The sequence below is a fragment of the Pan paniscus genome, chromosome 10 (assembly GCF_029289425.2).
Source record: "Pan paniscus chromosome 10, NHGRI_mPanPan1-v2.0_pri, whole genome shotgun sequence".
NCBI classification, from domain to species: Eukaryota; Metazoa; Chordata; class Mammalia; order Primates; family Hominidae; genus Pan; species Pan paniscus.
Genome location: NC_073259.2, coordinates 117640657 through 117664230, shown reverse-complemented (window position 1 = coordinate 117664230; position 23574 = coordinate 117640657). Strand labels below are relative to the sequence as shown.

The following is a 23574-nucleotide window of genomic DNA, read 5'->3' as shown; positions in this document are numbered from 1 at the left end:
TGTTGACACAAAATCTTTTTATTCCCCATTTGCCATCTTTTCCACAAACCTCTCAGGTACAGATTGGAAGAAAGTGCATATAAACCCTGCCTTATTTAACCAGGCCCACCGCCTCCGGGACAGCCCCTGGGGAGCCCCATCCCGTTAGGTAGAAGGGAAGGCCACACCAAGTGCTGAGTGAGCCACCCAGACAGCAGGTGCTCTGGGAGGGAGGGGCGACAAGGGGTAGGGGAAGGCTTCCTGGAGGAGGAGGAAGAGGCCTGGCCCTGAGAGACAGGGGGCGGTCCCTGAAAAAGGAGAGAGAAGGCACACTTCTCCGGGAACCAGGCCCCAGCATCTGAGCATCGGACCCAGGCGGCCAGGAAGAACACAGGCCAAGGCGGGGGCCTGAAGCAGATGGGACTGTGGGAGCTTCAGGGAAGCAGCCCTTCTCGCCTCAGGTCTGGAGTCTCAGAGGACCCTCCTAGGCCTCCTGCTCGGCTGGCTCCAGAGGATGCAGAGGGCAGACCATGCCTCCCTAGGTCCCACCGCTGGGACTGCAGAGCTCGGCTGGCATCGCCAAGCGGCTGGGGCCTCTCCAGCAGTGTCAGGAGCTGGGCGCTCGCTGGCCAGCACAGAGTCGAACTGCAGCCCCCAGAATAATCCAGAAAGGGGCATCTGGGTGGGGCTGCAGTGTCGTGGGCTCCTCTCAGAGGCCATCCAGGGCTTGCTGGACTCGGCTGTCCAGGGAGGTGGCTGAGTGGATGGAGACGCCGGGGGCACCGATGCTGGTTTCCAAGCAGTCAAAGCCACAGCTGGTCAGGGCCTGCTTCGTGGCCTCCACTTCTGGCTGCTCCAGCCCTGCGGGGAGGGAAGGCAGGTCACCCTTGACAACTCTCCGCTCCGTGGGAGAAGCTCATCATATTCAAGGCAAAAGCCCAGGCCTTCCTGCTGTGCCTTCCTGGCTGTGACCCACCTGAGCCAACAGGCCATAAAGCCCAAGGTTACCTGCAGCCCCTCCGTGCACTGGAATGCCCAGCCTTGCACCCCCAGGGGTTTAGGGAGCAAGAGTTAAAAACATGGGCTCTCAAGTCACAGGACTTGGCCTTGCCTTGTACTGGCCGTGTGGCCTCAGACAAGTGACTTCCCCTCTCTCAGTCTCAGTCTCCTCATCTGGGAATGGGGCTAATGATGACTCCCCGTGCAGACCTCAGGGAGGCTTAAAGGAAATAACGCAGGTAAAGTGCCTGGCACAACACCTGGCACAGCGGGCACACTCCAGAAATGTCAAGTCCCACCATCGCCATGGGCTCTGAACTAGGAACCAACAGTTGGGGTTGGCTGGAGTGAGGATGTGGCCACCTCCTGAGGCCTGGGAGCCATCATGGAGTGTGAGGGGATGTCTGGAGCCTAAGGGGGCTCAGTGCAAAGCAGAGGGGAAAGGAAGGATGAAGAACAGAGAGGAGGAGATAAAGACAGAAAGAGAAAGAAGGAAGGAAGGAGGGGACAAGGAGCACAGAGGGAAATGGAGGCAGGTGGGACCGGTTAGTGCCTACTGTAGGCCAGGAGCGAGCCTGAGGGCAGAGGTAGGTGTCAGGTGGTTAAACACTAGCAGAAGCCCCTTGCCAGGCCCCCAGGCACCAGGGAGCTTCCTAAGCCAAGCCCATTACTCGGTCTTCCTCTTTCCCCAGACCAACGGGAAGGAAACCCTTTCGTTTTGTAGCAAAATCAACCGCATCCTGACCACATCAAGGGGTACAAGTGGGGCAAGGTTAGGCAGACGTGGAGAGTGACAATGCCCTGGTTACTTCCCAAGCTTGTGGGGACAGCCCCGATGACAGGAGCCCCAGCCACAGCCCAGCCCTGCACCAGGCTCTCTAGGTGCACTTTCCTGCTTGAATCTGGGCAATGATCTTGCAAGCTAGATACTCTCATCCTTATTTTACCAATGAGGAAGCAAAGACCAGAGGTTAACTAACTTGCCCAAGGCCACACAGCAGAGCTGAGACCTGTTTCCAGGTCTCTTTTTCCTTTCAAGGGAATTCTCCAGGTGGACCCCTCTTAGGAGCCCAGGCTGGCAGCCTGGCCCACCTACCCCCGGGATACCTGGCTTGAGGAGTGTGATGCCACAGCCACCACCGCCTGCGCCAGTCAGCTTGCTGTGAAGTCCGCGGGCCCTGGTCACCTGGCAGAGCTGGTCCAGAGAGGCGTGGCCCACGCCGAGGGCATTCAGATGGTGCTGGTTCATGTCAATGAGCTCCTAGGGGAGAAGGTTCCATCTGTTCCCACTTGGCCTGCCTGAGGCCAAGGTCCTAGGCCCACCCCTGAGCCTGCCTCGTCCATCTGACAGTTGTTGGCTGGAGACAGCCAACGGCTTTGCCTACCTGGCACCCTGGCCCTCTCCACTTGTAAAAGAATCCTTCTGCCCTGCAGCGTTTCTCACGGAGCTTGGGTAGAGCTGAGCATACCTTCACCACAGCAGTGAGCACATATCCTAGGGCTGGTCACAGAAGCCTCTGGCACTGGTGACTGATCAGGGATGGGCATGTGGTCCAAGCTGGGCCAATCACAGTCCTCCCAGGGTTTCCTCTGCCCCTTCCCACTAGAGCTGCTAAAATAATTAACTTCAGACACAAGTCGCCAAGATGACCTATCTTGCCACATGATCAGATATTACGTGGCAGATGGACAGATTCCCGACACATTGTTTCAGCCCCTGGATCGAGCTATACCTGAAGCCATTTACCTCTGGTCTTCTCAGTTGAGAGCCAATACATTCCCTTTCTACAAAAGTCTGGTTGAAATGGATTTCTGCCATTTGCAAGAGAAAAATTTTCAAATAACATGCCTCCCTACAGCTGCCTTGGGGACTGGTTTCAGAATAAGAACTAGGTGTAACTCCAGCAAGGCCATAAGCAGGGAAACAGCTGTTTGTCTAGGTTTCTTCAGTTATGCAGGATAAACTTCCTGCTCTTTAAGGATCCAACAAGATGCATATGGATGAAAAAATAAAACTCATAGCTTCCACTGCCCAGGCACCCAGTAGTTAGATTTCATTTACCAAACACCCACAACGTGCTGGGGCTCTAAGGATGGGTGCCCAGCCACGGTCCCAGCCATCAGGAAGTAAAAACCACGGGATTTGGAATCAAGTAGGCCTGTGTTCGAGTCTCTGCTCTGCCCCTTTTTGGTCGTGTGTCCTTGAGCAAGGTCTTCTGCACTGGGTCTGTCTCCTGCTTGTAAACCGGGGTCATAAGAGTATCTGCCTCAGCAGGGTGTGGTGGCTCACGTCTTTAATCCCAGCACTTTGGGAGATCGAGGCGGGTGGATCACTTGAGGTCAGGAGTTTGAGACCAGCCTGGCCAACATGGCGAAACCCCATCTCTACTAAATATACAAAAATCAGCCACATATGTTGGCGTGTGCCTGTAATCCCAGCTACTCAGGAGGCTGCGGCACGAGGATCATTTGAACCTGGGAGGATGCAATGAGCCAAGATTGTGCCACTGCACTCCAGCCTGGGCGACAGAGCAAGATGACTCTGTCTCAAAAAAAAAAAAAAAAAAAAATCTGCTTCTTTGCCCTGAGACAAAACAAGGTGAGTTTTCTGTTCAATGCCTGGCACGAGATATGTGCTATTAGTATTTTTATGGGTACATTAGCATCATCCCCACTTTACAAAAGGGGAAACAGAGGCTCAGAGAAGAAGTGACTTGCCCACGATCACTGAGCTAGTAGGTACCAAGCTGGCACTGGAAGGCGGGTCTGCCTGACATGAAGCTCCTGTCTACCCTGCCTCTGAGAGCACCCCCTGACATTCCTCACTTCCGTGTGAAGCTCTGTTCCGGGGCACCTGGATTGCCTGTATACCAGGAGTTGCCAATCACTGAGGCATCTCTGCGGAGGCCCACCTAGCTCTCCCGCATGGGGATGGCCGGTCGGGCAGGGTTGGAGTGGCCCTCCCCGACAGCCTGCCTCATACCTCGCTCTGCGCCAAGCTCACCATTTTTGACAAATGAGCAGACAGGCATGATGGTCTGGTGGCAGCCCCGGGTGCCTCTCACCAGCCTGATGGGCTGGATGTGAGAGAAGACTTCTGGGGGCCGCTCTCTGCGCCTGAGCACCAGGTGTCACGTTGCCGAGGCAGGTTCCAGACACCTGTCACATTCTGATCCAAAATCTGTCAAGGATCAGATGACAGGTTGTGACACAGGAGAACAGTTCGCTGGTTTGAGTGCAAAGCTGTCCAGGAGCCGAGTTGCACATTTCAGCGGCTGCCACAGACAAAAATACACACAATGTATAATCAACGTGCTGTTCTGTGGCATTCTCCAGGGGCTCGACAGGGTGTATTTTAGGCAGTATTCTATCATTATTAATTTCCTACTCGGGGGGACTGTGTTCCCTCCTTTCTACGTGGAAGGAATCGAGAGCTAGGAAGACAAAGACTGAGGGAATTAGGGCAGAAACACAGGAATTCGATGGAGGCTCTGCCCTGGCACATAGTAGGTGCTCATGACAGATCTGTTGAATAAAGGGACAGACCAGTCCGTCGGCTGGACCCCTGGCTCGGCCACTCACTAGCTGGATAGCCTTGGGCGAAGTCTCTCTTCAGGCCTCAGTTTTTACATCTGTAAAATAGGGATAAGACACCTACTTCACAGGGAGGTGGGTGTGAGGATCAAGTGAAAAGAATCATTTGTAAAAGGCTTGCTTTAGTGGCAGCTTCCACTCAGCACAGGGGCTACAGACTCGAATGCCCACAGGGGGACCGGGAGACACCAGGCAATGACTACAGAGTGCGGGGCGCGGGGAGGGACTGTGGTGACATGGAGACCGCAAGCCCCTCTCCTGTCCCTTCACTGATGGCTGCTGCACAGCCACGGCAGCTAGGGGCCACCCGATCCTCTCATTCTGCAAGGGCAGCCAGATGGCTAACAGCCCATATTCACCAGGCCAAGTGGACTGTGTCCAGGGGGAGCCTGGGCTCTTTGGTTCCCTAAGCTCATAGCACACCAGACATTGTGCTTGCTGTCACCCATGAGACTCCAAGCATTCTTTTTTTGTGTGTGAGACAAGGTCTCATTCTGTCGCCCAGGCTACAAACTTGACCTCCTGGGCTCAAGTGATCCTCCTGCCTCAGCCTCTCGAGTAGCTGGGACTACCGACACGTACCATCATGTCTGGCTAACTTTTGTATTTTTTGTAGAGACAGAGTTTCACCACATTGCCCAGCCTGGTCTCGAACTCCTGGGCTCAAGCAATCCACCTGCCTTGGCCTCCCAAAGTGCTAATACTACAGGTGAGCCACTGCGCCCGTCTAATCTGAGCATTCTTAAGACACTCTAGCGAGGCCACACGTCCAGCAGAAGTGGAGCTGGGATTCACACACAGGCCTGATCATACCCAAAGTACGAGGTCACAACCTCTACACTAGAATTATGCAAATGGCAGTGGATGGGGTTGTGATGATGAAAAAACAATGTTAGGATCTGTCTGACCCAAAGCAGGCAGTTGACAAGTAGTTGTTGAATGCACCCATGAAGTTAGCAATAGCAGGAGAGTGACCAAGAAGTCACCCCTGCACCGACAGAGCACTCTGCATCAGCCACATCCCCATCTACCTACGTGGGCCGGAGCTCCTTAGAAGTGACCCCAAACCTGTTCCATTGCACTTAGGACAAGCCAGGCCCTGGCCTCCCTTGCACTCTCCCAATTACTCGGAATCACCCGGGAAGAGGCCTGAAAATAAGATACGCTTATATGGCACACACAGACCTGGGCCCAGCTGACAGCATAGGCCAGAGGCAGGTCCTGACCTCTGTGTGCTAGCTTCCGGGGGATTCTGAGCACAGCCAGATTGCAGAGCCACTGCCTTGGACAGTGGTGTGGACTCAGTAACCCCGGTTCCTGCAGACAGGCTCTTACTTCCAGCACAACGTACTGCTCCGGGGCTGGGGCTTCCCCCATCTCTCCCAGCACGCGCTCACACTCCAGGGAGATGGCATCTATTGAGGTCAGGAGGGGGGCCACGATCTCTGGGAACTGGAGAAAAAAAGAAGGAACGGCTGGTGAGGCCTGGGGGCAGGCAGATGCAGGACAGCTGCCCCAGCAGTGGGGTGGAGGGAGGAGGTGTTCACACAGCCCGTGCCCATCCTCTGGGGAAACCACCTCTATTCTGAGCCTGTTTTTTTGCCTTCCCAGCTGCAAAGTCAGTGTGTCTAACAAGCCCGACCACTTGTCACTTTCCTGGCCAGGCTACGGGCACGGATGGTACCTTCTTTTCTGCCAAAACCACCTCCCTAAGGGCCCCCACCACCCACCACACCCCCTATAACCCATCAGCCAGAGGGAGACCTCGAAAATCCAGATGTAATTGTGTCCTGGCCTTCCTGAAACCTACCCAAGAAGGGAACAAGAGTCACCTTGAGCAGCCTGTTTCTGACACCAGCCACAAGGGCTCTGGTATTGCGAGGGACTTTGGTGTTGGTCAGCAGGATCTGGAGAGCTGGCGACCTGCAGGGTGAAGAGGAGGCAGGTCCACACTGAACTCAAGATGGAGGAGCTGGGACAGGACTGGAAGCAGTCCGGGAAGCCGCCCCACCCTGATACGGAGGAAGAAGGGAGGCACAAGAGGTGACACTGGATTGGGGGAGCATGGGGCTCCTGCTGCCGGCCACAGCTGCGCCTCCATCCCAGGCACCGGTTGGGTGGCCATTCTCCCTTGGCTTTTCACTCATTTATTCATTCAACTTCAACTGGGACCTACAACATGCTAGGCACAGCGTGGCCTTGGGGCCGGGGCCAGAGAGGGGATAGGGGAGAAGGGCCGAGAAGGTTTTCCTGGCATGACGTGGACACTGAGAACTGAGGAAGGGTAAGAAGCCACCAAGCAAAGCTAGAAGGGTGAGGATTTCTGGCAGTTGGAGCAGCCTGTGTGAGCCTGGAGGTGGCGGAACCTGGCACAGTCATCCAGTGAGAAATTCAAAGTGGCTATGGCAGAGTACAAGGAGGGGGCGAAGGTTCACTTGTGTGGGTCACCCCCACGAAGCTGGAGTTTTAGAAAGACCAAGCAACAGGCCCTGAAATGGATCACACAGAGGGAAGATGCCCAGGCTAGCTGGTGCGGGCAGCGCCATGCACGGGCTCGGTAAATGCAGGGAGGGCAGGGTTGCAGAGAAGGATGGTCCCCAGCACGCTGAGCCCATTATTGCCTTACCTCAATGGTGCCCGGATGAGCAGCCCTGGTCTAAAACCAGATGTAGAGTCAGTCATCCCCTTGGCTGCCCTCTGGCACATAGACGTGTCCCAGGCAGCCACGTTGAGCTGACTCTCTAGCATGACCCCGTGGTCCTCACCTGCCCCGGAGGAGCTGCGTAAATCCCTCCTAAAGCCACAATCCCAACTGTCCTTGTAGTGAGCCGTCTTCGAGGGCTCAAGCTGACATTTCTTGCCATCCAACCTGCCTTTCAGAGGGCTGCAGGCCGGGATGGAGGGTGGGGGATTTGGATGAGCTCTGGCCCGAGACAGCTGGAGACGGGCAGAGCCCTTGATACCTTTATTCGCTGTCTTCACAGTTCAAGATTGTAAAATCCAATAGGGCTGGAAAGGGCTGCCAGAAGCCTGCTTTATCTCACTGCCCATAAGCCCATGAAATTAATATCGATTCTCAGCCTTGGAGGCTGGCTTTTTTTTTTTTTAAACTTTACAAAAGATGAACATTCTATTTGGCTTTTCTCTTCCCTTCTAAGACAAGCCATTCCTCAAAAGGGCAGCGTTCTGGGAGGCCGCATCTTGATCCACTTCACAAACAATGCATTTTTTCTTTACAGAGAGGCACCACGCATGGTTGGTGGGGGGAAGCTCCTTAAGCCATCCATGGGATTAACGTGGAGTCTGGCCCCCAGCTTCTCCGTGAAGCCGCCATCTGCTCCCGTGGCACCCCACAGCAGGCAGCAAAGGTTGGTTTGCTCCATGCTCCCATCTAGCCAGGCGGGAGGAGTTTGGGTGTTGCATCTTCATCTTTCTTAGACAAGTCCTCTGCAGACAGGCCTGTCACCAGCCCCACCAGATCCAGGGCTCATACCCATCCAGTGGCCACCATGCAGGGGGTAAGCCTGGTAAGTGCTCCTGTGATCCGGGCTTGGCCACTGCCCCAGCCTCTTCTTCCCTCCTCGCTCCCCAGGCTGCTCACTCCACTCAGCCACTCTGACCTCCCAGCTACTGTGTCACACGGCAGGCAGCGTGCTCTTGTCTCAGGACCTTTGCACCGCGCTTCCTCTGCCAGGGACCAGCCCCGCCCCATAGCGGCGTAACTCATTCAGGTTTCTGCTCAATGTTCCTTCATCAGCAGCCCCCGACCCCCCATCCAATCGGACCCCTCCTTCTCTTTGTAGCCTCTGACCCTGCCTTGTTTCCTAAAGGTGCTTAAGACTGCCTGATATGCTCTCACAGACAACTGATTTTTTTCTCCTCTCCCAACAAAGTATGAGTTCCATGGAGGCGGGGCTTTGTTTTGTTCCCTGCGGAGGCCCCAGTACTCAGCACGCAGTAGGTGCTTAATGATACTTGTGGAAAGGATGAATGAACTTGGCCAGCAAACAGGTAAGCACTTCAGAGCCACCGCTTCTGATTGTATGTTCAAGATCCCCCTAAGTAAACGAGGAGCTGGAGGTCTGGGAGAAGTGACTCACCCGAGGGCACCAGCTGGCAAGTGGGAGAGCTGGACTCAAACCTAGGCCTGTGGACCCAGCGCCTCCGCCCAGCACACCAGCAACGCCTGGCCATTCCCCTGGCCGTTCCCCTGCCCGGCCCCCTTGGAAGGCCTCCTCATTCATCTCCTGATGCCCCCAGTAGACCGTACACTCAGTGCCCAGCCCACGTCTTCATAAGTTTTCTAGCTCCAGGGCCTAGTCCAGTGCTTAGGCCACAAGTGGCTCTCAGGAGACATTGAAGGAATGAAACGCCACCACTTCCATGAATGATTCCCCAGGCTCGCAGCCAGATCTAAGACGCCTGTCACTGTCACCCACAGCAGCTTCACAACCCTTCAGGTGTCTTCTCTCTGACGATTACAGTGACCGCCTTCCCCATCAGACCGTGGGCTCCTAAAGACAGGCCGGGGCCCGGGCATTTGAGACTCCTCCACATGATCCAGCTCTGGTTCCACATGGATCCGGGGCAGTGGCAGACCAGCTTCACCTCGGCACCCGAGGCTCTCCTGACGACTGCTGGAGCAACCCGAGGAAGCTGTTCCACGCTCCTACTGGCTTCTGCGGAGTGCAAAGGTCGGCGGCAAGGGTGATTCTGCCTCCCAGGGGACACTGAGCAATGTCTGGAGATGTTTTTGATTGCCACGCCGAAGGTGCTACTGGCATCTAGTGGGTAGGGGCTGGGGATGGCTACAATGCACAGGGCGGCCCCACCACAAAGAATAACCCAGCCCCAAATCTCAATAGTGCCAACGCTGACAACCCTGACGTACGGCCTTGGAAAGGGAGGCGTGGCTGAGCTGGGACAGAAAGATCCCAGAGAACTAGCTGGGGGCCCAGGTGTGGCGCTGTGGCAGGCCAGGTTACTGAGCCACTAATGGAGTGGCCCAGCTGGCGGGGGCTGCAGGCCAGGACCTGCCACTCATCCATGAAGACCACCCTGAGTAAAGAAGAGAGAGCCCCAGGACCCTTACTGATGCGAAAAGGCCCATGGTGGCAAAGTGCCCTGGGACAAACACCACCCCACAACTTGATCAAGGGCTTAGGGAACAGTCAAAAAGGCACCTGGCTCCCCTCTGCCATGTGTTTCATTCCAGGCACCCGACAATTCCGCCGTGGGTGCAAACAGAACAGAGGATGCTGAAATCGCAAACAGAACAGAGAATGCTGAAATCGCACATGCACGTTTGTGATTCCAATGATTCCAGCGGGAGGGACACAGAAACATAAAACAGGCTGAGAGTCTCCAAATGTCACTTCTGCTCCAAGCTCCTCCCAAACCTCCCTCCGGCTTCCATCCTGCCTCTGCCCTGTGTGCCTCCATCATGGTGAATCTCACATTGTCCTGTGGCGGCTTTTGTGTGTGTCTGGCCCCACCCCCACAAGCACACTGAGAGTCCTTGGAAACTGTACCCAAGCTTCATCTCTCCATTCCTACGCCCCAGTGCAGCATCATCGGGAACACAGGAAGTAATGGATTCTTGTTTACTAAGCAAATACAGGAATGAATGAATGAGCAGCTGAGAGTCTACGGGCACAGCCATGCATGACTTTCCCTTTCTGATATCTCTGCAATTTAAGAGCTGAAGGGGAGAAGGAAAGACCAGGTCTTCCCCACCACCCCTGCTTCCTTGCAGCTAGTGGACTGTGAGGGCCACATTGGGGGATGAAGAGCCAGGGACACCTGCCTCCTATGGTACTTCCCAAAGGTGCAGAGCTCTGCCCCCTGCACACATCGATGCAGCCATGGCTGAATGTGCTGCTCCACCCCCAGGTTACCTCTTTAAGGATGAAATCTTCCCTTGATGGTATCGGAGGGCTCCTCCTAAAGAGAAAAACCAGCGGGTCAGAGCTGTGGGAAAAGCTAACATATCTGTGCTACTTGGGAGAGAGGTTGAACTTTGGGTTGGGTTCATTTTGCCCCATTCAGGAAAGAGGCTAAGTATGAGTCAGCCCAGCTTCAGTTACAAAAGGTGCAGGAGGGCAAAAGGTCCTCCAAGCCCCACCAGGAAGCTCTTGCCAGGCCTTGGATTCCTGGGTCCCCCTCCCTCCAGATTGTCCAGCTTCCCCCGACAGGCCACATGGTGAAGGTGGGGCCCGGGACACAGCATCTGGGCCCTGTAAGCAAGAGTTCTTGCCAGAGGGGAGGCCACCTGGATGGTGTGCAAACTCCACGGCAACGGCTCTGCATCCTGAACCTACAACTCCCTTGGGGAGCTCGTGGAAGCTGCAGCTTCCCAGGCCCCAGTTCCACCCCCGGAGATTCTGATTCAGGGGGTGTGAGACAGGGCCCCAAGATTTTTCTCCCCATTCCCCCCAAAATAGGAAAATGCTATTTTTTCCAGAATCCATTGATTCGATTCCTCCCAAACCAGCACAGACTCTTGGGCACCTACCACTGTAATAAGAATTTTTAAAATAACAACAATAAAATAAACCTGAGGCCACACCTACCCCAGGTGCTGACAGCATTGTCCACTCCGGAGGGGTTCCCATGAATCATTCTCTCCCCTTGGAAGGCCCACTTGTTAATTAGCTCCAAATCCTCCTTGGTCCACCTGAAGACACAGATGTTCATCTTTACTGTGGCAGTGAGGAGTGGGGCTGGGGAGGGGTCACCTGGGGCTGTGCTGGGCAGGCCAAAGGGTGTAGGAGCTTGGGCCCTTGAGCTCAGAAAGAATAAGTCCACTCCGAACCTCTCCAGCTACGGAGCGTGCCAAGTGTGCGCCCTTCCCTCTGAAGCCCACCTGGCGCAGTCAAAACAGCCTGGGCTTTGGACTCCCGTGGTCCTACTTTGCCTCTTTTTTTTTCTTTTTTTTTTTGAGACGGAGTCTCACTCTGTCACCCAGGCTGGAGTGCAGTGGTGCAATCTCAGCTCACTTTCTCCCGGGTTCAAGCAATTCTCCTGCCTCAGCCTCCCGAGCAGCTGGGACAACAGGTGCACACCAGCACGCCCAGCTAATTTTTGTATTTTTTAGTAGAGACGGGGTTTCACCATATTGGACAGGCTGGTCTCGAACGCCCGCTTTGGCCTCCCAAAGTGCTGGGATTACAGGCATGAGCCACCGCACCTGGCCCCTACTTTGCCTCTTACTAGCTGAGTGACTCTGGGCCTGTTATCTAACCTCTCTGAGCCTCACTATCCTTCCCTGGAGAATTGGAACCCCACCCTCCTCAGAGGCTAGCTGCATGTGTGTCTAATGATGGCAAGATGTCCACAAGCAGCAGGTGGCAACTGCCACTATAACAGACCTCTGCATAAGCGTCCACACCTGAACCAAGCCTGCCTTTAAGAAGAACGGGCAGAGGTGTGACTCTTTCCCAGGACCCTGCAAGTAGATCCAAAGCACGATCATTATGAATTCAAATCCCAGGAGCCCCAGAGACCCCTGGGGGGGCCAGGCTCATCCCAACCATGTCTGGATCTCTCCCAAGCACGTGGCCTCACTGCCTTCCATGGACCAGGTGTGGGCTCACACACAGTTTAAATGAACAGACCCAAAACACATGAGTATGGAACAAGACAAAATGATCAACCCCACTTCCCCACTCTTTTCTCTCAGCTTTTGTTTCCTTTCTGCAGATTCCCTTCCTCATGAAACAGCAGAAGCTAAAGGTGGTTTTCTGACCTCTGAGAATGATGTGGCTCAGCGGCAGAGTTATGGAGTAAGCAGTTAGCCTAGTTTTGTTTTTTTGAGATGGAGTTTCGCTCTTGTCCCCCAGGCTGGAGTGCTGTGGCACGATCTCAGCTCACTGCAACCTCTGCCTCCTGGGTTCAAGCGATTCTCCTACCTCAGCCTCCCGAGTAGCTGGGATTACAGGCGCCTGCCACCACGCCTGGCTAATGTTTGTATTTTTAGTAGAGATGGGTTTTTGCTGTGTTGGCCAGGCTGGTCTCGAACTCCTGACCTGAAGCGATCTGCCTACCTCAGCCTCCCAAAGTGCTGGGATTACAGGCGTGAGCCACCGTGCCCAGCCAGTGAGCCCTATTTGGAGCCCATCCTACCACTGACTCACTGGGCATCTGTGAGCAACTGCTTCACCTTAAACCCTGTTTTCTCATCCATAAAACAGGGATAATAGTGTCTATCTCACGGAGGATATTGAGATGGAAAAAATACACAAGTGCTTTGTGTAATGCCCAGGAGATAGGATGTGCTCCCCTCAAAACAGGCCATCTGGGGTCACAGCGCCTGGGGGCTTGGTTCAATCACTTACTTGCTGTGAGCCCTGAGCAAGTCAATTACCTGCTCTGAGTCTCTTTCTTCCAAATAAGGATTTGGAAGGACTGCCAAATAAGGATTTTTACGGACTTGGCAACTCACGTGGTAGCTGTGAGACTATGATTAATAATGAGTTAACATCAGTTAACATACTATTGATTAGCATGTGCCAAACATTGTGCTAAATGCTTTCTGAAATGGACCATTGAGAAATGGTTCATAATCCTCCCAATTGTGCCCTACAGGGAAGGTATAATAATTATCCTGTTTCTTACAGAAATGGAAACTGAGGCTTGGATGGGTCAAACAGCATCCTGGAGATCACAGTGCTACTCACTGCTGGGTCAGGACCACATCTGCTGACTTGGAGCCCAAGCTCTTAGCTACTAACTTAATGGTGCCAACAAGATACACTCACTTATTCATTCAGCATTTATTGAGCAACTGCTATGTGCCTGTGACTAAGCTCCTAGTAGGGAGCAAAACAGACAAGGTCCCTGACTTCTTGGAGCTTAGAGTCTAATGGAGAAAGTGAAGGTCAGAAAGCGATCAGTATTCAAATACAAACAAATCCATGACACTGCAATATGTGACTTCAAAGCAGGTGTTTCTCAACAGGTGCTGGAGAGGATGTGGAGAAATAGGAACACTTTTACACTGTTGGTGGGACTGTAAACTAGTTCAACCATTGTGGAAGTTGGTGTTGCGATTCCTCAAGGATGTAGAACTAGAAATACCATTTGACCCAGCCATCCCATTACTGGGTATATACCCAAAGGACTATAAATCATGCTGCTATAAAGACACATGCACACGTGTGTTTATTGCAGCACTATTCACAATAGCAAAGACTTGGAACCAACCCAAATGTCCAACAATGATAGACTGGATTAAGAAAATGTGGCACATATACACCATGGAATACTATGCAGCCATAAAAAATGATGACTTCATGTCCTTTGTAGGGACATGGATGAAGCTGGAAACCATCATTCTCAGTAAACTATCGCAAGAACAAAAAACCAAACACCGCATATTCTCACTCATAGGTGGGAATTGAACAATGAGAACACATGGACACAGGAAGGGGAACATCACACTCTGGGGACTGTTGTGGGATGGGGGGAGAGGGGAAGGATAGCATTAGGAGATATACCTAATGCTAAATGATGAGCTAATGGGTGCAGCACACCAGCATGGCACATGTATACATATGTAACTAACCTGCACATTGTGCACTTGTACCCTAAAACTTAAAGTATAATAATAATAAAAGAAAAAAAAAACAGACCAAGGATCCAGAGCTACCTAATTACATTTAATAAATGATAATACAGTTAAAAAAACAAAAACAAAAACAAACCAGGTGTTTCTGTAAGAGTACGATGGGCTGAATTGCCGGGGGCTGGGGCAGGGTGGTGGTGCCTGAAGGACAAGGGGAGCCAGCTGAGCAAGGTGTGTGTGTGGGGTGCATTCCAGACACACCACTTGTGCAGCACTGAAACCACACCAGAGCTGGCTGGCCCTTCCCAGGGACCAACAGGTGGCAGCGTGCCTGGGATGAAGTGAGTGATGGAGGCGGGGGAAGGTAACTCAGGCAGCTGACCTAGCCCAGGGCCTGGCCCTCTCAACAAATGTGAGTCTTCCTCCTGCTCTACACAGTTTGTTTTTTAGGGGGCTCAGATTTGAGTCTTCAAAGGAGACTGGGCTCCAGTCCTTTCCGACTCAGAAACACATGATGGGTGGGGTGTGGTGGGGTGGGAGGTCTACTCTCCCTAAGGGCTCTGAGAAGGAATGACTGGCCTTCAGGGGAAGGTGGGAGAAATGGTTAGAAGCAGCATAAGAACACACACACATGCAAGTGCACACACACAGTCACCCTCCACCTTTTGAAAGACAGGGCCAGTCCGTTGGCCCGTGGAAAATCACTTGAACCTGGAGGCAGAGGTTGCAGTGAGCCAAGATCACACCACTGCACTCCAGCCTGGGTGACAGAGCGAGACTCCGTCTCAAAAAACAAACAAACAAACAAAAAAACCAAGCTCAGAAAACAAAACAAAACAAAAACAAGCCCAGGAAGAGGACAGAGCTCTGCATTTGGGGGCCTCATCCACAACTCCTGGTCCTGGGACAAACTGCATAACCTCTGCGCACTGGGTGGTTTCTCAAGGAACATTCTCCTAATGATAGAAATGGTCTGTGGTCAAGCCTGTCTGGACAGGCCTCACTGACTCACGTGGTCAATAGGAACGCAGAGAGGTGACATGCCCTCCGTGGAGACGGCCCCGCAGGAGGAGAGACGCCCTAGTCTAATGGGCACACCCCCTAATGTGGATTTCTCAGCAAACTCTTAGTTTCTTTCATAACCGTGTGGTAAAACTGGACAATCACCCCTAGGGCACTGTCATTACCATACGGAGGAGAACACTGTCCTAGCCTGAGTCAATGCAGAGGTGGGAGGGTTCATCTAACCCGCTGCCCTCTAGATCTAGACTCCAGCTCTTTCTACCATACCATGGGCGCTTGAACCCAACAGAGCCAAGATGGGGGTGAGCAGAGGTGGTGGAGAGCAGGAGAGAAAAGCTCAGACTCTGAGTTCAAATCCCACTCTGCCAGCACTAGCTGTGTGGCCCTGGGCCAGCCATTTGACCTCTCGGGGCTCAGCTTCCTCATGTTAAAATGGCCACTATGACACCTCTCACCTCACAGGGAGGTGGTGAGGTCTCAGTGAGAGAAGCCACGTCCCTGTCCTGCCGTGCGGGAGGGACACTGGCCAGGTAAGGACCATGGTTACCTGTTGACGCAATCCCCGTCCTTCAGCGGGTTTGGGATCTCCTCGCACACAGTCAGGAGGGCTGCTGCCAGACACACCGAGTAGGCGGCGCTGGAGCCCAAGCCCGCCCCGGGGGGCAGCTCCGACCACACTACGATATCCAGGCTCGGCAGGGCCCTGAAACACACCAGGGTGTGAAACGTGACTCTCCCGCAGGGCAGTGGGGTGCCAGCACTGAACCAGGGGCCAGGCCCAGGCCTGACTCCAAGCATCTGGTCCAGTTTTCTCAATTGGGGGAGAATTCCTGACCCCAAATGTATCCCTATTGAACATCAGGAACTCATGCTGAATCAGACAACTAGAAAACAGGTATCAGGTTCATTTAAATCCCTGGGTCATCCAACCAGAGCCCTTCCCAGAAGCACCTGGCAAGCTGTCAACCCCTTTCTCCCACCTCCTTCCTGTGCCCACATGCTAGGCTTTTCTGTGGGCCTGCTCTGAGCACAGGCTGGCCCCTCTGCCTGCAATAGCCGTGCACCTCCTTATCCCCCAGAGAAATCCCTACCCATCTCTCAAGGCCTTATCAAATGTCGCTTCCACCGTGACACTTTCCGTAGCTACCCACAAAGACCCTCCTGGCTCCCCTTCTAGGACCCCCGCCTGCTCTCCCTCCCTCCACCACTGCCTCACCACCGCACACTAGGATTGTGTGTTCACCGGGGCCTCTCCCGCCAGACGGTGCTCCCCAACCATGTGTAACACGGGTCTGCTTTTGATCACCAGAAAGGTCCGAATCGCTATATCTTACATGTATTTCCCCCAAGCGAGAACTGTCAAACTTCGTGTTTGGTAATTTCCACGAAGTGCTTTTCCCATTTCCCAAATAGAAAAATTGTAATAATGTGCGTCTTCAAATTCCACGTACCCACCCCACCCAGCCTGGAAGATTCTGGAATGCCCCTCACCCACTTAAGGGGACATGTCTCTCTCAAGTTGAAATTCTGCTTCGGACAGCAAGTATCAGGCTGTTTCCGAATGTGTCCTCAGCATATAGCCTGGCCACTGAGCCAGCATCTGCTGCTCAAGGAAATGGCTGCCCCTTGAGGTTTTCCCTTTGGGTTCTGGACAAAAACAAAAACAACAAAAACAACAAAAACAACAACAACAGAGACGCTGGGGCCGGGTGCAGTCACTCATGCCTCTAATCCCAGCACTTTCAGAGGCCAAGGCAGTTGGATCACATGAGCCCAGGAGTTTGAGACCAGCCTGGGCAACACAGTGAGACTCCATCTCTACAAAAATTTAAAAATTAGCCAGGCATGGTGGTGCGCACCTGTAGTCCCAGCTACTTGGAAGGCTGAGGCGGAAGGATCACTTGAGCCTGGGAGGTCGAGGCTGGAGTCAGCTGAGATCATACCACTGCGTTCCAGCCTGAGCAACAGAGACCCTGTCTCAAAAAAAAGGCACGCCATATATACCGTTCTGGCAGGGTGCCTGGCACATGATGAGGACAGCCAATGGCTGCTGCTCTAGAAGAGAGCATGTGCATTCTCCAGCAGCAATGACAGAAACTCTTCCTTTTTCTCCATGGGAGGCTGAATCTGGACTCCTTCCCCAGACCACGCACACACCTCTGCTTCCGGCAGATGGACAGGTATAAGTAAAGAAAGGCCAGCACAGCCAGGCGCTCGGTGACAGCACAGTCGTCAGGCAAGCCTGCAACCTCCTTTAGCTTCTCCACTTGCTCTGAGGTGGGTGTTGTGACATCACCTTGCTCTGTTCCACAGGCAAACAAGCAAACACAAGTGGGTGAGAGGGACTTTGGTGCTTTATAAACAACAGAACACAGAAAATCGACTAGTCACTGGAATTGGAACATGGATGGACACAAATTTATAGTCTGAACCCCACACCCAAGTCTGTTCATTGGCTTTAGGCAGACTTGGGTTTGAGTCCCAACTGTGCCATTTACTGGCCATGTGACTTAACCTCCCTGAACCTGTTTCCCACCTTGGTAAAACAGGGATAACAACAGTGCCTCTTCTTATGGTTGTCAGGAACGTAAAGTTAAATAAGGGGTGTAAACTTTTTAGCACGGCACCTGGCATGTAGTAAGTGCTAATTAACAGTAGTTTTAAGGTTGGGTGCAGGCGCTTATGCCTGTAACCCCAGTACTTTGGGAGGCTGAGGTGGGCAGATCACTTGTGCCTAGGAGTTTGAGACCAGCCTAGGTAACATGGCGAAACCCCAACTCTACAGAAAGTACAAAAACTAGCCAGGCATGGTGGCGCACACCTGTGGTCCCAGCTACTCAAAAGGCTGAGGCAGGAGGATCGCTTGAGCCCAGGAGGTTGAAGAAACAGTGAGCTGTGGTCGCACCACTGCACTCCAGGCTGCATAACAGAGTGAGACCCTGTCTCAAAAAAAAAAAAAAAATTGTAGTCTTAAAACAAACACACACAGACACACAGACACACACAGAGAATGCTGGCTCAATCGCACAAGGGCCTAGGTTTCACCTTCCATTGTATAAAACCAAAATCAAAAGAGTGTTAAGTTAACCCCCAAAATATTTCCCTCCTCCAAAAGATAATCATCAGGAATAGGACAGTGTAAATGCGAGGCGGTGCCTGGGCAGAAGGGGAAGGTGAGGCAGGTTGTTCCCAGGGATGTACAGGAACCTGGGCCACTTTCCTCTGAGACACTGAGAAGGCAGAGCCTTTCTGGCCAGCTCACCTTTACAAATCACTCGCTGAGCCTCAGGTCACATTCTCAAGGGACTGGGAAATGGAATTGGGCATGCGTGTGTTAGGAAACTTCGGGCACCGGTTAAGTACTGGGTAAATATGTGTTGAATGGATTAATGATACACTCAAATGGCCAAGTCATGGCATCATTGAGAACCCAGGTATTTCAGAGCTTTGTAATCGAGATGGAACAGCTGTTAAGAGCCTGGACTTTGGGGCTAGGAGAAACCTGGGTCTGAATCCTTTCAGTGTCACCAACAAGTGTAACCTGAGCCACTTGACCTCTGAACTTTAATTTTCAGATCTGTACAATGGGGATGAATACCACCACCTACTTCCAGGGAATGCTGGCAAATTCTAAGAGTGCTAACATATGTGAACACACTTAGTGCCTGGCACACGTAAGTGCCCAGTAAGTGTTCACTGTAGTAGCACGGTGCAGTGGTATGTGCAGCTACTCGGGAGGCTAAGGCAGAAGAACACTTGAGCCCAGGAATTTGGGACCAGCCTGGGCAACATAGTAAGACCCTGCCTCTCAAAAAAAAAAAAAAGTTCAATGTTTATTACTATCAGGAGGGAGCAAAAGGACACTGAAAGAAAGATGGTAGATCTTTGCAACCTAGAAGATAGTATGTCTCCCAGAGCTCCAAAACTAACAAGCCCTTCCCTACATAATGCACTCTGTGTCGCACCCCTAATGCCTGCCTCCAGTGTCGTCGGATCCTCACGGCAGCCCTCAGTCAGGAAACATGTCTCTGCTCCGAGGCCCAGAGGATGAAGTGACCTGCCCCAGGTTCACTGAGGGAGTTGGAGTGGTCTGAGACATGTTCCCCCATACCTGGCTGCTTCCACCCCAAGCTACTGACATACGCAAGTTGCAGCTGGTTCTCAGGAGACATTTCTGGTCTGGCTGGGTGGCCCTGTGCACCTTGGAAAGCAAGTTCCATGTGCTCTGGCTGGTTGTTTTCAGATGCACGCTCCAAAGGAGTGGCTTTTAACTGAGGTGTCCCCAGAATCACCCAAGGAACCCCTTTCAAAAACTCCTACCACCACTACCAACTCCCAATAAGAGAGGGGCGGAGCCAGGAGCCCATCCATCTGTATTGGTTAAAAAAAACCACCACCACCATCACAAAAAACTCCTGGGTGATTCCAAGATATGATGAAGTTAAAAAGGGCTGCTCTAAAATGAGGATTTTGGCTGGGCACAGTGGCTCTCACCTGTAACCCCAGCACTTTGGGAGCCCAAGGTGGGAAAGTGGAAAACTGCTTGAGCCCAGGAGTTCCAGACCAGCCTGGGCAACACAGCGAGACCCCATCTCAACAAGTGAAATGAGAATTTTCAACTCTTCCTCCATCCCCATACGGCATATGGGAGTGACTGTGGTTTCTCGTGGGGAATGGGAAGCAGGTGTCAAGGGTTCAGGTGCAGTGTAAGGAAAAAACCCAAAAAGATTCTCATTTACCCCATCCTGGCTGAGAAACACTGTTCCAAAGAGCAAGGCTTCATTCAGCCCAGGGAGCAGACAGTAAACTGACAACAGAGAAAACACATGTCAGCTCTGGGGCAGGTGCAGGGGACTCCACTGATGGAAAAAGCTGGCCTGCTTATGAGTGGATGAAATCTTCACAGTGCTGTCAAAAATCAGCACACACACCTGACACACAAAGAAAAAATCGGCACTTCTGAATGGTTTATATGGCCTGACCCAATTTTGGTTAAAAAACCAAGATATCTCCCTGTCTCTATCAATTTTTCTATCAATCTACAGAAAATCACCCAGAAAGATTAATGCCTAAATGCTTGGAGTCATTACTGGGGTCAGGGAAAGGAGAAGGGAAATAATAGGTGATTTTTAAAATTACAATGTCCCAGTATTGACTATATTTTCCAATAATAAGCATAGGTAACTTGTACTTTTATTAAATTTTTTTTTTTTTTGAGAAGGAGTCTTGCCCTGTCCCCTAGGCTGGAGTGCAATGGCGCAATCTTGGCTCACTGCAACCTCTGCCTCCCAGGTTCAAGCGATTCTCCTACCTCAGCCTCCTGAGTAGCTGAGATTACAGGTGTGTGCCACCACACCCAGCTAATTTTTGTATTTTTAGTAGAGACAGGGTTTCGACATGTTGGCCAGGCTGGTCTCGAACTCCTGACCTCAGATGATCCGCCCGCCTTGGCCTCCCAAAGTGCTGGAATTACAGGCATGAGCCACTGTGCCTGGCCTACTTTTATCAATTTTTAATTATACAAAATGCCAATATATTCTCCTTACTTAAAACGTGTCACTTTGTCTACTCTCTGGCCCTAGGTCTCTCCCAGGAGAACTAATCACCACTGCCAATCTGATGTCTATGCCCCCGAGACCTTTTCTATCATTTATACACATATTTATACTTAAATACGTATGTTTGCTGTTTTGCATTTTTTTCACTCAACAATAGGCCTTGATGATCTGTCCACAACAGCCCACAGAGATCCAATGCATTGTTTTACACTTATAAATTTTAAAAAAATAAAATGAGTGAAGCTAATTTTATGAGGTCAGGGTAGAAAACACCCGGGAAATAGCTGGCCCCTGGCTCCCTTGGGGACAGCCCAGAATACCTGGCCAGCTGCCCTCTCTGTAGGCTCTTACCACACCTGGTTTCTCCTCCTTGCACTCACCCAGAAAGCTTGCGTCCAGTGACTGAAGCCTGGCCACATCCCAGGCCCGCTTGATACCAATGTTGGGTAAGCTGAGGTCCACTTTCCCATTGCTGTGGGGTTGAAGCCGGAGGAATGTTCTCAAGTTCAAGGATACAGCCAGTGCTACCTATAGAATAAATGACAAAAGCAATAAGCCTGAGGGTGAGTGGCAAAGGGGCCAGGACCCACGTGCTAAGAAGAGAGCAAACATAAGCACAGAGGCCACTCCTAGCCATGCCCTTGCCAGACACTGCTAATCAACCTTGGCATGCTCTCCCACTAAGCCTGGGCACAGCCACCATCGATCAGCTAAAAGTTAAAATCCACTTTGCCTTCTGCCTGCAAAATTTCAGAGGTTCTCAACACCAAGGAATCACTTCCCCATAATCACCATGTTTTCAATGAGAAATATAAGAACATAAAGAATAGCAGTGAGAAGCCAGGTGTGGTGGCTCATATCTGTAATCCCAGCACTTTGGGAGGCCAAGGCAAGAGGATCACTTGAGCCCAGGAGTTCGAGACCAGCGTGGTGTCAGACCACGTCTCTACAGAAAAATAAAAGAAAAAAATTAGTGGGGCATGGTGGTACACACCTGTGGTCCCAGCTACTTGGGAGGCTGAGGTTGGAGGCTGCAGTGAGCCATGATCGCAAGATTGCACTCCGGTGACAGAGCAAGACTGTCTCAGGAAAAAAAAAAAAAAAAGCAGAGTGCAGCAGAGGTGGTTTCAGACAGACTTAGGTTCACACCAAGCTCTACCAAGGTATATAGGACTTGGATCAAGTTACCACTTCTCTCCTAAGCCTCAGTTTGCACATTTGTAAAATAGGATAATAAAAGGGTATGCCTTGGGGGTAGTTGTAAGGGTAAAATGAGATAATGGATGTTTTCAACTCCTTTGCCAGATCATCCTTCCAACTTCTAAATGTCTTAGTGCCCCGGAGCTCAGTTCTCAAACCTCTTTCCTTCTGCATCAAAGCTCACTCCTAGGTGATCTCATTCCACTCACAGGGCTTTATATTATAATCATCTTTTTGCTATCATACCGAGCGAGGCCCAAGAATCCCTTCAGTGGGCATAAGAAATCTTTTCCTTGCCTGGCTGGGGAGAACCTGATCTCTCTGATCTGCTCCCAAGCTGTGCCTAGGGGTGTCCTTTTACCTTCTTAAAAAATTAGCATCAGGGAGAAGGGGTACCCAATCCTTAAAGGCTCTAACGGCTTTGTACCTTGCCATGTACCACGGCATGTTCTCCATGAAGGATGACTTTCCCCGGAGCAGACACCAGTAGGACTTCTGACAACATGGCTCCTGGGAATCCTAAAAGGGAAAGCCAATGAGAAGAGCAAAGATCTCTAGATGTCAGAACCAGCAGGAAGAGATCTTAGAACACCTAGTTCAAGCCCATCATAATAACAAAAAAGGTAGTTACCGTCCAGCACTTGCTACGTACCAGAAAGGCAATGCAGGAGTCAACTGGACACATCCAACAGATCTGGGTTCAAATGCCAGCTCTTCCACTCCCCAGTGATGTCATCTTAGTTAACTCACTTAAATGGCTAAGAACCTCGGTTTCCCCACACGTTATATGGAGAGAAAATAACCGTACCTACCTCGGTGGATGTTAGGAAGGTTAAATTAACGCAAGGGAAACACTTGGCGGTGTCTGGCACCTACTAATCATTCAATTACTGAGAGCTACTTATTACTGGCCCTGTTCTTCGTTTCAGCTTTTACAACTACTACTATTAAAGGTAGAAATTTACATGAAATCATGGAGCAGAAAGAACTCTTTGCTGGACATTTAGGCTGTTTCCAATGTGTCACAATTATAAACAAGGCTGCAGAAAACACCCAGTACGCCTCGTTTTGCACACTTAAATGAGTATTTCTGCAGGACAGAGTCCTAGAAAGGAGCTTGCAGGGTCTATAGGTGTGTGCAATTTACACTTTTATAAATAACGCAAAATTATCCTCCTCTTAAGGCTTTACGTAGATTACCTTACGCTAAGATTCAGGTGTACTATGAGCTAAGACTATCGTGATCCCCATTTCTTAGAAAAACTGAGGCTCAGAGCGGGGAATCCCCTTGCTTGTCAAGCTCAAAATCACGACTGTCAGATTGAGGTCGCCGACCCCTCGGGGCAAGACTCTCAGAGCTGGAGAAACTGAGCCACAGAAGCTGGACGCCTGGCTCAGCGTCGTCCTGGGTCTAGGACCTCGCGCTACCCGGCCGCCCGACCCCGGCCTCTCACCTGCCGCCGCCGCCTCCCCGGCCGCCGCCCCTCCGTGCCGAAGCCGGAGCACCTCCCCAACTCCCACAACCCAGAGCGCCCGTGCCTCAAGGGGAGGAGGCTTTGTACTTCAGGCCAGCCAATCAGAGCGCGCGAGCCCGGAATACCTTTACCAATAGGCTTAAACATTGGTCAATAGATGTTGCAGCCAAGCCGACACGGG

At 52.0% G+C, this 23574-nt stretch overlaps 1 protein-coding gene across 8 annotated transcripts; it reads right to left on the bottom strand.

Moving 5' to 3' along the window:
• Nucleotides 1-23491, bottom strand: MVK (mevalonate kinase). Of its 8 annotated transcripts, XM_057299523.2 has the most exons (12): nt 23373-23489; nt 22346-22437; nt 21099-21246; nt 17318-17462; nt 15708-15863; nt 11145-11248; nt 10470-10515; nt 10104-10178; nt 6405-6495; nt 5908-6024; nt 2086-2239; nt 1-840 (listed from the first exon to the last, which is right to left on the bottom strand). In XM_057299523.2, exons 2-12 carry the CDS (start codon nt 22421-22423, stop codon nt 689-691), a joined length of 1266 nt encoding a protein of 421 aa, XP_057155506.1. In that variant the 5' UTR covers nt 22424-22437; nt 23373-23489; the 3' UTR covers nt 1-688. The 8 variants fall into 8 exon arrangements, 7 of the variants coding, with proteins under 7 accessions (XP_057155506.1, XP_063449707.1, XP_003832551.1 ...); XM_063593637.1 differs by lacking the exon at nt 10104-10178 and having other exon boundaries at nt 5758-6024; nt 23373-23490; XM_003832503.5 differs by lacking the exon at nt 10104-10178 and having other exon boundaries at nt 23373-23488.
• Between the last annotated feature and the right edge of the window lie 83 nt (nt 23492-23574).

Coding starts and splice junctions, on each gene's coding strand:
- MVK (XM_063593637.1), bottom strand. CDS start 22,423: ATGTTGTCAGAAGTCCTACTGGTGTCTGCTCCGGGGAAAGTCATCCTT. Junction 15,864..17,317: donor TCCATCTGCCGGAAGCAGAG/GTGTGTGCGTGG, acceptor GGTGTGTTTCAG/GGCCCTGCCGAGCCTGGATA. Junction 2,240..5,757: donor ATGCTGTCAGCTGGGCCCAG/GTCTGTGTGTGC, acceptor CTTCTCCCCTAG/GAGCTCATTGACATGAACCA.